At 41.5% G+C, this 10,608-nt stretch overlaps 1 protein-coding gene across 1 annotated transcript; it reads left to right on the forward strand.

Moving 5' to 3' along the window:
* The first annotated feature begins 209 nt into the window (after positions 1-209).
* Positions 210-10,406, forward strand: CDC37L1 (cell division cycle 37 like 1, HSP90 cochaperone). The gene is made up of 7 exons (XM_072359082.1): positions 210-401; positions 1,748-2,029; positions 2,764-2,854; positions 5,937-6,052; positions 6,359-6,481; positions 7,090-7,245; positions 8,290-10,406. The coding sequence occupies exons 1-7, from the start codon at positions 306-308 to the stop codon at positions 8,389-8,391; spliced, it is 966 nt and encodes a 321-aa protein (XP_072215183.1). The 5' UTR covers positions 210-305; the 3' UTR covers positions 8,392-10,406.
* Positions 10,407-10,608: the final 202 nt, after the last annotated feature.

Raw genomic sequence — 10,608 nt, forward strand, 5'->3', positions numbered from 1 at the left:
CATGGCGACCGCGTTGCGCTCTCTCTGCTCTCCCTTTCTCCCAAACAACCGGGCACCACGAGAGCAGGCGCGGGGTAACCGGCAGCCCGGCAGCACACCCCGCACACCCCGCACACCCTCCAGCCGTTCCCTCGCACGGTAGCCGGTCGCACACCCGCTCGTAAAGCCCCTCCCCTCGGGCTGGGGGCGGCGCTGAGCGCGGTACCGCTGCCGCCCGCTAGCTATTGCCGGAAGTGGTGCGCGGCCTCGCTTCCGGTGAGCTATCGAACGGCCGGGGGCGGCGATCGGCGCTTCCCGCAGCCAGGATGGCGCTGTGGCTCCCGCGGTACCGGGACGGCAGTTCGTCGGTAGAGGAGGAGGAGCAGCGGGAGCTCTCTCCGGGATCCCGACAGCGCCTGCAGGTACGCGCCGAGCTGCCGGCGTCTCTTACCGCCGCAGCCCGCGGTGGCGCGATTCCCCGGCCGTCGCGGGGCGCCTTTGCGCCGCCGGCCCCGCCGCCCCGCCCGGCTCCGGCCTGCCGAGGGGAGGGCGGCCTTGTAGGCCGGGGGGGGGCGCCGTGCGGCGGGGCGGACCGAAGAGTCTGGGGCCGCTCGGCCGCCCCGGCGCGAGCCGGCAGGGCGGGCGGAGGGTGGGGGCTGTCGGTCGGCGCTGCCCGTGGGTAACAATTTCACGTCTGGCAAGCGGTGTGAGGAGAGCCGCGCCGAAGCGATGCCCGCGTCTGTATCTGAACGCCGGGCGTATGGCCCGTGTGCTTTTCTGCGAGCCGGCCTCTTTAAGTTCATCGCCGTGAGTTTTGTGTGTTCGCGTGTCATCAGCCTGCATCACGTGTAGCAGCCGTTACCGAGTGCTCCGAGCAGTGCGGTTCCATCTCCGTTTGGGAAGGGAAACGCTCCAGTGAGTTGGCACAGAACTTTGAGGTAGAAGAGACCTCCCCCCGTGTGTGCTTCCACAGCCTGTGTTGGCCTTCGTGTCTCCGAGCCAGGCGTTTTCAGCAGCACGGGCTTCATAAGGTGGCCCCCCGAGGGCTGAGGAATGAATACGTGTGGAGAGGGGCGGGAAGGCACAACGGGGCCCGAGCACTCTTAGATTTCTGAGCAGAGATTCCCAGCATACATCTGGAAGCAATATAAATGCTGGTGCTGAAGAGGTCGTTCTCTCCTAGCTACAAGTCATGATGACTTTGATAGATCTGATCAAAAAGAGTATGCTTGTACTGGGCCTCTGCCACTTCATAACTTACATTCTGTTTTCACTTGTCAGTTCAAAGAAAGATGTTGGCCATCTGTTGAACTACTCCACGTTGGAATGCAGGCAGTTACTTTGTTGTTATCTTACATCACAAAACTGATACTTCTCTGAAGTATGTGTTCAGAGTATATATTTAAGTATATAGTATATTTCTATCTCATACTTGTCTGTTGCTAGCATTCCAGCCAGAGGGAGATCGCAGGAGGACCTTTCAGCTGTGTTGGAAGTGGTCTTCAGAGTGTATAAATATTATTGATAGCGTTACTTGATTCAAGATTTTGCTAATGCATTTATAAAATTAATATACTTGAGAAAGACACGTCATCCTAAAATCCCACCTGCACTAAACCACACTTAATCACTCCTGCAGATAGAATGCTGCTTCTGAGATGCCTTCCAGATCAGCCTCATCTTTAGCATTTAAGCCTGTCTGCTCCTATGCAATTTGTGAACTTGTTGGTTTTCCCTCCATAAAGAGCATGTCTGATTTTCCTCACAGACCTATAGCCAAGAGATTGAATTAGCCTGCCAAAAAGAGAAGGAGTTTGTGAAGCACTCCGTAGAATGCACATGGAATCTTGCAGAAGCCCAGCAAAAACTTGGTACCTTAGCACTGCATAACTCAGAATCCTTTGATCAAGAACACGCTCAAGCAAAGACTGAAGTTGCAGAGTTGAGACGGAGAGAGGAGGAGTGGCGAAGAAAAGAAGAAGCACTAAACCAAGGGGAAAGACAGGACCTATGGAACACAGATCTTGTTAGTAAGGAGGTATTTAATAAGGTATGGCCCACTTCATTGTGTGTGAAAATGTACATTACCCTCATTTTTCATTACACTTTTCAGTTTTGAGTGTAAAATCACAAGTTGTGCTAAATGTTTTCTTGTTTACTTTTATTTTGCCTCATGGAAAGCAATAAGCTTCACACATACTACACTTCTGGATTCCACTTCTTTAGCAGAAGTGGAAATCAGAACTTGCATGGTCTTAAAGTACATATGTTACCAAACTGGGTCAAACAATTGCTTCTTCGCACCAAGAGTCCACTTCTCTGGTGTGCAAGATTCTCAAATATAAAACAGTTGGATTTTAATACTGAGTACTGTAATACTCAGCACAAACTCTTTTCAAGTAGAATATCTGCTTTGTTTTCACAATTTAATTTGAAATAAGAACAACTAGCATATCTCGTAATTTCATTGATTGAGCTGCATCAGGGCTGCAGGGTATGTTATTCTTGTGCAAAGATCAGTGTGTTCCTTCCTGAGTACGCAATTTTCTCTGTTTTTGTTTTTTTTTTTGTTTTGTTTTTTGGCTAGTCAATTATAATTGACCATAATTTCTAAGTCTGTTATTAGGTAATGTGCTTGTTTTAAAGAAAATCTTCTTAAGCATGTGATGTGGCTCTTAAGCATCTTCCTTTAGAGGGTAACGTGATGACATGTAATAGTCCTGTATGCTGCAAAAGGAAATGTATGAAAATTTCTGTGGTAGTTACAGTCTTTGTCTTCTTCAGAGTTTTATTAATCAGAAAAGAAAAGAAACAGAAGATGAAGATGCGGCTGAATCATTTATGAAAAAGCACGAACAAAAGATTAGACACTTCGGTAAGTGTGCTTTTTCCAACATTTTCCAGTTCAAATTCCTATGAACTTCTTGAAGGTTTACTCATTATTGAACAGAACAAATGCTAATAAATGAGACACCTGACTAGCAGACTGTCTAGCTTTACTTTATCAGGACAGATAATCATTTCAAAGTGAAGTAAGGAGTAAACTGTTTGTTAGCACTTGTGATCACTAGGACCGTTAACTAAAAACAAATACTCAAATAAGCCTAAGATGTTAAACCTGGAGTTCTTATAACTATGGTTTTTTTCTTTGGCCGTTCATTGGAGAAGTTAGGAATATACATGGAAACGTAAGTCCTGTATAGAAATGTGCTTGGGATTGTCTGAAGCTGTCCCCTTTTAAGAAATGGCTTTCTGGTGGCTATTAAGCTGCAGAGGGAATAATTGTTAAAGGTAAACATTTACAAACATATACTGTGAGCATATGTGCACAGAATTTTGTGTTTGTTAAAATTATATTTATCTATCCGCTAGGTGTCACTTTAGCTCCATTGTAATTGTTGAACCTCTAGGTTGAGCTCACTTTGTAAAGTAATCTGAAAATGTGGTGGTCCTGCTAAGTAGCTCCCGTTTTTTGTTGCAGGCTGTTTACCATCTATGATGTAGTGTAGCCATATGTCAAATGTCAAGAACAATCAAGAATTGTACTGAGTTGGCAAAAAATACAGCTGGTTGTATGAGCTGAGTTTTACTAAACTGACTTTTAGGGATCTCCAGTTGAGGCACAACACTGTCATGAGTATGTAGATAGTAGTATTGGGCATACACTGTCAAATACCTGAACTGCTGAGTGTAGCGATGACAGCGATAATCAGATTCTGATTAGCGATAATCAGAAGATGTTTTCTCTGCTGTGAATTTCAGCAGAACAAACTGGCTCCGTTGCAGTTCTGATAAAAAAATGGGCAAAGCTGCTTTGTCTAATTTCAGATATAAGCAGTTATAAAAACAATCTTCCTAAAGAATGTTATCTTTTCTTTTGCCTCTTTAATTCAAATCACGTTGTTTTAATTCAAAATACTTAAGTTCCTAGTAAGAAGGATGTTACGTATCAATGCTTTTTCAAATTTCTTCATTCTGTGCTTGCTGCTGCCAAGGGGTAGCATAAACTTCACTAGCCGTATAGTCCAAATTCCTTTTCTGGATCCTGCTCTGCCTTTTATGTAATAAAGAACTTTTACAGAACATCTCTGCTGCTGAGAAAGCCAGAAGAAATGTTCATCATTGGTTTCCCTCAGATATTTATTCATCAGAATTAAGATTAGTTCAGGTCATCTTTAGCAGAGTTATAATTATAGGCTGAGAGATGAGTTAAGCTGTATATGGTTGCCAGTAAAATTATTTGACTAGTAGTGATTTATGAAGAATAGCGTGAAGCTGCATCAGGGGAGGCTCAAGATGGGAACTGGGAAATGGTTCTTGACCAAAAGCATGGCCCTGAGGCAATGGTCACAGCCACAATCTGCCAGACTTCAAGAAGCCTTTGGACAGCACTCTCAGACATAAGGTCTGAATTTCGGGTGATCCTATTTCCAACCAGGGGCTGGACTTGATGATCCTTGGGGGACTCAACTGTGATTCTCTCCAGCGGTGTAAATGCAAGTAGCTTACTTGAAACTTATTGGAAGCTTGATTTCAGATAAGTCAAATTCCAACTCTTCAGGGAGTTAGTCAACAAAACTGCCCAGGAATCTGTCCTCAAGGACAAGGGAGCAGAGCAGGGATGACAAGTATTTAAGGAAGATTTTCTTTAGGCCACAAGAGCTCTCCATCCCCAGGTGCAGCAAATCAGGAAAGGAAAGCATGGCTGAACTGAGACCTGGTGGTCAAACTGGAGAGCAAGAAGACAATGCACAGGCAGTGAAAGCAGGGACAGCTAACCTGTGAGAAGTATAGGGGTGCTGCTGGGCTGTGTAGGGGTGGAATCAGGATGGCCAAGACCCAGTTGGAACTGGACTTGGCAAGGGGCACAAAGAAAGATAAGAAAGGCTTCTATAGGTACATCAAGCAGAAAAGTAAAGTCCAGGAGGGCATTAATTCCCTTGTGAGCAACACAGGCAGGCTAGTAACAACAGATAAGAAGAAAGTTGATGTACTGAATATCTTTTTCTTCAGTTTTCACTAGTGTCTGCTCTACACACAGCTCTTATGTGGATGGTTCAGTAGGTAGTGACCGGGGCAGTGATGCCCCTGCTGCCGTACATGAAGATCAGTTTTGTGACCAGCTGAGAAACCTGAACATCCATAACTATATGGGTCTTGATGAGATGCTTCAGAGTCCTGAGGAAATTGGCTGACATAGTCACCAGGTCACTCTCAATGATATGTGATATGTCGTGGCAGTTAGGGGAAGTCTGCAGTGGCTGGAAAGAAAGTAATGTATCCATTTTTAAGAAAGGTAGAAAGCATGACCCAGAGAACTACTGACCTGTTAGTCTCAGCGTATTGCTGAGTAAGATGATGGAGCATGTCCTCTTGGAAGGTATGCTGAAGCATGTGGGAGGGAAGGAAGTGATATGAGACAGACAGTCCTACCTGATCAACCTCGTTGCTTTTTATGATGGTGTAACTGCATCAGATGTGAAGCCTCTGATGTCAGCATTTCAGTATATAAAGAGGGGCTGTAAGAAAGGGGCAGACTCCTTTTCAGGGTCTGTGGTGATAGGACAAGTGGAAATGGTTTCAAACCAAAGGAGGGGAGATTGGGATTGCACATAAGAAGTTGTTTAAGATAGGGTTGTGAGGTACTGGAACAGGTTGCCCAGAGCTGTGGTGGAAGACCCATCCCTGGAGACATCTAAGGCCAGGCTGGGCCAGGCTCTGAGCAAACTGATTTAGATGCAGATGTCCCCATTCATTGCAGCAGAGCTGGACTTGATAACCTTCAAGCGTCCCTTCCAATTCAAAAGATTGTTTGATTTGCTGCATTATATCGTGTGTGTATATGTGTGTGTGTGTGTATATATATTTATACATATATAAATATACATATTTATATATGTGTGTGTGTGTGTGTGTGTGTGTATTTCAAGTATCTTGACCTATGTTTCTCTAATTAGGTATGATGAGAAGATGGGATGATAGTCAGAGATTTCTGTCTGACCACCCATATCTTGTAAGTGAAGAAACATCTAAATATCTCATGTTATGGTGCTTTCATCTAGAAGCTGAACAGGTATGAAGACCTTTAAGTTGTTTGAAAGTATACAGTTTCCCACTTGCACTTCGGAAAAGCTGTCCAACTTCATTAGCTGTTCAACTATTCGCCTTTTGCTTATGCTAATTGGAAAAAATAAACATGCTACATAAAATGTCATTGCATTAGGTCTAGTTTCAGTGAAGTAACAGTCCCCTTACTTCTGTGGCCCTCAGTTCTTATCTCTTTAGCTAATAAGATGACGTTATGCTGAACTGTATAAAAATAGTTACAGGAAATACATTTAAATTGTAACTTTTAGCCTTTTTTTATTTTTTTTTCCAGAAAAGAGCTCTGATGGAACAAGTAGCACACCAAGCAGTAGTAATGCAGTTTATTATGGAAATTGCTAAAAACTGCAATGTGGATCCAAGAGGCTGTTTTCGTCTCTTTTTCCAAAAAGCCAAAGTAAGTCACTCTGTATAATGATGGTAGAAACTTTTAACTCTTTACAAGGGACCGGTGTTTCAGAGCAGGTTTCTTCCTAGCTGGAAGATGCTAAGTATTTTACTGACTTATTATTATGGGGACATATTTTGTTAGCAATTCTTCATAGATATTTTGTTGTAACTCCCTTCTTGAAAGCACAGGAGAAATGTAGAAAAACTCAGTTTGCTGTAGACTGTATTCAGTTATTCATGACTTATGGATCTAATATCACATTAGTAAGAGCTCAGTTGACTCCTTTAAGAAATTCTGATGACTGAGTGTGTCAACTTGTGCTTTTCTTATGGCCAGAACGTTAGAACAGGCACCTGCTTTTCTAAAGTTAATAAAGGAAGGGCTAAAATGAGATTTCTTTTTACATGTCTTTAAAGAAATAAATGACTTTGCTTTTATGTTTAAGTACTACAGGTAGTCTAAATGAAAATTTAGGAAGATTCCTTTTTTTTTTCTTTTTGATTGGCATTGTTCATTACTTTTTCAGTAACCAAAAGGTTTACAATTCATAAGATAATCTGTTTGATGTGAGAATACTTCTTTTTTTTTTTTTTTTTTTTTTCTCCTCTTTGCAGACAGGAGAAGGCTATTTTGAGGCATTTAAAAATGAACTCGAAGCATTCAAGACACGAGTGAGAATCTGGTCACAATCAGATAGCTTTCAGGCTATTTTACTATATAATCCCACTATCAATCCTAGTCTTGTAGAACAGCTGACATCTTTGTCACAGGTAAGTTTATTACTTCCAGAAATTAATCTAGCTAAATTGGGATTAGGTCCTTTGTTGAGACGCTGTACTTTTCTGGAATTAAAGAGGATTATTCCTAGAACAGAGTGTTCAGGATATAACTTCCAGTATTATCAATATGCAAGGCATATGTATGTTTTCCTTTCACCTTCTAGAACTTGTCTGGAGGAGGCTAAGGGCTCAGCTCTCTGCAACTACTTGAAAGGGAGGTTTGTGGTGAGGTGGAGGTCAGCCTCTTCTTTTGCATAAGTAATGAATAGGACCAGAGGGAATGGCCTCGGGGAGGTTCAGGTTGGATACTGGGAGAAGTGAAGAAATGTTGGTGGTAGGTGGACAGCTGGGCTAGGTGATCTTGTGGAGATCTTTTCCAGCCTTGGTGATTCTATGAACTCAGGATCAGGAGACGGTCAAAAGCAAATGTTCGGCACCTTTCCATTTTTGTTGAAAAAGGAGTGCTGCATCATAAAGGTGATGCAGTGATAGAATTCTATTCACACCTTACCACAAACAGTGGAAGAGGCTTCTAGGTTAAAATGATCGATGCAATTCGTAGGTTCCTTCAGCTAAGTGAAGCTTGAAGATGTCCTGTTGTCGCAGAAGAAAACTTAAGGTTGCTTACATCTTTTGTTAGACTAGTAGTGGTGATGGCCATCTCCTGGAATGAAAAAGCAACTAAAAAGATTTTCAAAAATAAGATGTTAGAGAAGGAGGTGCAGTTGAGACTACTTAGCTTGAAATAATTTGATTACAGTACCTTTCAGGTAAGATCCACAGTTGAATTCTAGTTAATGTACAGTCAACTGCTAGAAATACTGACACCAAACACAATCTATGCTAGTTAAATAATAAAAAAAGGCATTTTAACACAGTGCAGTAGTACTGGGTAATGAATTTTTATAAGCTTTTTTTATTAGTACTGCATATTTGTCTCATCTTAAAATAGACAACATGAAGAGTCTACCTTCAAGCTAAAAGCTCTCCCTCCAGTTGTGGAGAATTAAGCTGTCAATTTTTCATCTGTTGCAGAACACAGGTGATCTACAAGGTTCCATAAACACAAATGTCTGCAGTTTAAGCTCTGTGATACAAAGAGATGAAGAAGAATCCAAAATGATGGACACAGTATAGCATTGTTAAGACTGAGGCCAAGTACCTTTTTTTTCTTAACAAAGGAAAGAACATGGCTATTTTCTTGACACTTATTTTTCTGGGTACTGCACTTTATTTTTGGTGTCAGATTTGTTGTTGTTTTTTGTTGGAGGGTGGGTTAAAGGGGGGTGGGTAATTCAGGAAAACTTGTAATATTGTTTGAAAATGTGCTGCTAGGTTTTTGGTTGTCCTTGAAGAGCAGGGTTCTCATATTGCTGAATGTGAAACTGGATGTGTTTTCTGCTACTAACCTTGCCTTTCATAACTTTAGAAATCAAAGTATGATAAAAGAATCTGCACAAATACAATGTTTACAAGAAGCAGTAGATTCTTGTTAGAATCTGCTATTGTCTTACTACAGATGTGGATGTCTTACTCTGAATTGGAGATCACAACTGTATTTACGCTACCTTGTTCACATTATAAGCTCTCAAATTCGGTTATCACTAATAGCAATAAATCAATATCTGGTATCAGTATTTCATATCTGGATGGATTAGGTTAAAACACTGGGTTTCTACCTCTACGAAGGGGATTTAAATGTCACATTGTGCTTCATTAAAAAGTTGGTTTTGTCCTAAAACATAATCCACACTTGTCTATGTATGAGTGCCAAGTCGTATGACCTCAGGATCTGACTCTCATTTTTCTAATTATAACTTAAAATATTTTTTTGTTAAAGCCAAGGCTTTGCATGGGGAGAAGTATTTGATGAAGGGACAGAGGGAACTTTATGTACAAGGATTAGGAAAATATGTAGGTTACTCCTAAAGTAATGTCTCATACTTATTTCTGTGGAAATTGGAACAGATACAAGAGCACAGTAACACTATTTGGAAGAACACGTTCTTAGCCACAAAACAGCTACAGAACACTGTTTTTCAACAATCAGCACCATTTGGTATGCATTTTCACTAGCCATGAACAAGAGCCTGCTTGTAGTCCTTTTAAAAATCCGTACCAGTGAAGGTGATCCACAGTTAACATAGCTGAAAAGTGCCGCTTGCTGTACTTGCATCCACTGTCTGGTCTCCATAAATGTTCAGCAAGTGTCGATGATTATCAGTGGGTACAGCTACATATGCACTTCTAAGTCAGACGCCATTCTGTCAGACTGCCCCTCTGCTGCCATTTGTCATACAGCAACAAAATGTAATGGAATATTGGTGGGAAGGTCCACCTTCTGTTGGACTACTACCATCTGCCTCTGACATTAGAGGTCAACACAGTAAGGTAGGAGGCATTACTTTCAGAGCAGTCTTCATATTTCAGTAGAAAGCTATGTCATGGTAATGTGTCTTTCAGGATTTCAAAGGTAATTCATGTGGTACTAAAGTGAGTTAACAAAACTGTTTGCTTAGGCAGTTAAAGTTTATTAAGAGCTTTGTTTTAGGAGCTGGAAATCTAAAACCTGTTTTAAGATGTTTCACAGAACCTCTGCAATCCAGAATTCTACCCTGCTTTACTACTGCATTAGCAGTTCTACATATAAAAAATCTATACTGTAGTTAAAATATACCAGTGAAAATGGCTTACATTTCAAATAGTGCTATAGGTTTCTAGGTACTTCACTTGTACTGACCTAGCGGTAAGGTAGGGAAGGTATCTAGATTCCTAGTAACTTGACCAGTGTACTTAAAGTTGATTCAGGCTAAAGCTATTCTGAGATTTGTTTTCAGCTGTGGGCTGCAAATAGAGCAAAATCTTAAGTTTACAGTATGTACCACATTATTAGTATACTTGCAGTAGGAAAAACAGGAACTTCAGCTCAATTGGAAGTACCTTCTCCTAACGTTTGTTCCCTACCAGTTCCTTTGCTGAGAAACTGAGGATAAAGGAGCAGATCTGTCAAAGATGGAAATCACTGCTGAAGCTAGTTTCAAGTAAAGTGTATTAAGCGTGTATAAAATTTGACTGTCACTCCAGAGTGGAAAAAGTAAACACTGCCTCCTAACTCAATAATTAAAGGAAACTAGTAGCTTGAGATTGTTCTTTAATTGAATTCCCGTTATATACAAGTGTAATAAAGTAATGTACAGTGCACAGTGATTTGTAATTGCTACCACTAGCAGTAGAGCCACATTTACTTAGCAACCTGTGATACACTGAAGGTTATTTTTGTGATGTCTAATTAAAATTGCTTGACTTGTGGAGGGAATGTCTCCAACCATATGGAGGGCAAGAAAGGAAGCATCA

Source organism: Excalfactoria chinensis, chromosome Z (genome assembly GCF_039878825.1).
Source record: "Excalfactoria chinensis isolate bCotChi1 chromosome Z, bCotChi1.hap2, whole genome shotgun sequence".
NCBI lineage: Eukaryota > Metazoa > Chordata > Aves > Galliformes > Phasianidae > Excalfactoria > Excalfactoria chinensis.

Excerpts from the sequence above, each read along its gene's own strand:
- CDC37L1 (XM_072359082.1), top strand. The coding sequence starts at position 306 with ATGGCGCTGTGGCTCCCGCGGTACCGGGACGGCAGTTCGTCGGTAGAG. Across the intron at positions 402-1,747 it reads GATCCCGACAGCGCCTGCAG|ACCTATAGCCAAGAGATTGA; the intron begins GTACGCGCCGAG and ends TTTTCCTCACAG. Across the intron at positions 7,246-8,289 it reads AGCTGACATCTTTGTCACAG|AACACAGGTGATCTACAAGG; the intron begins GTAAGTTTATTA and ends CATCTGTTGCAG.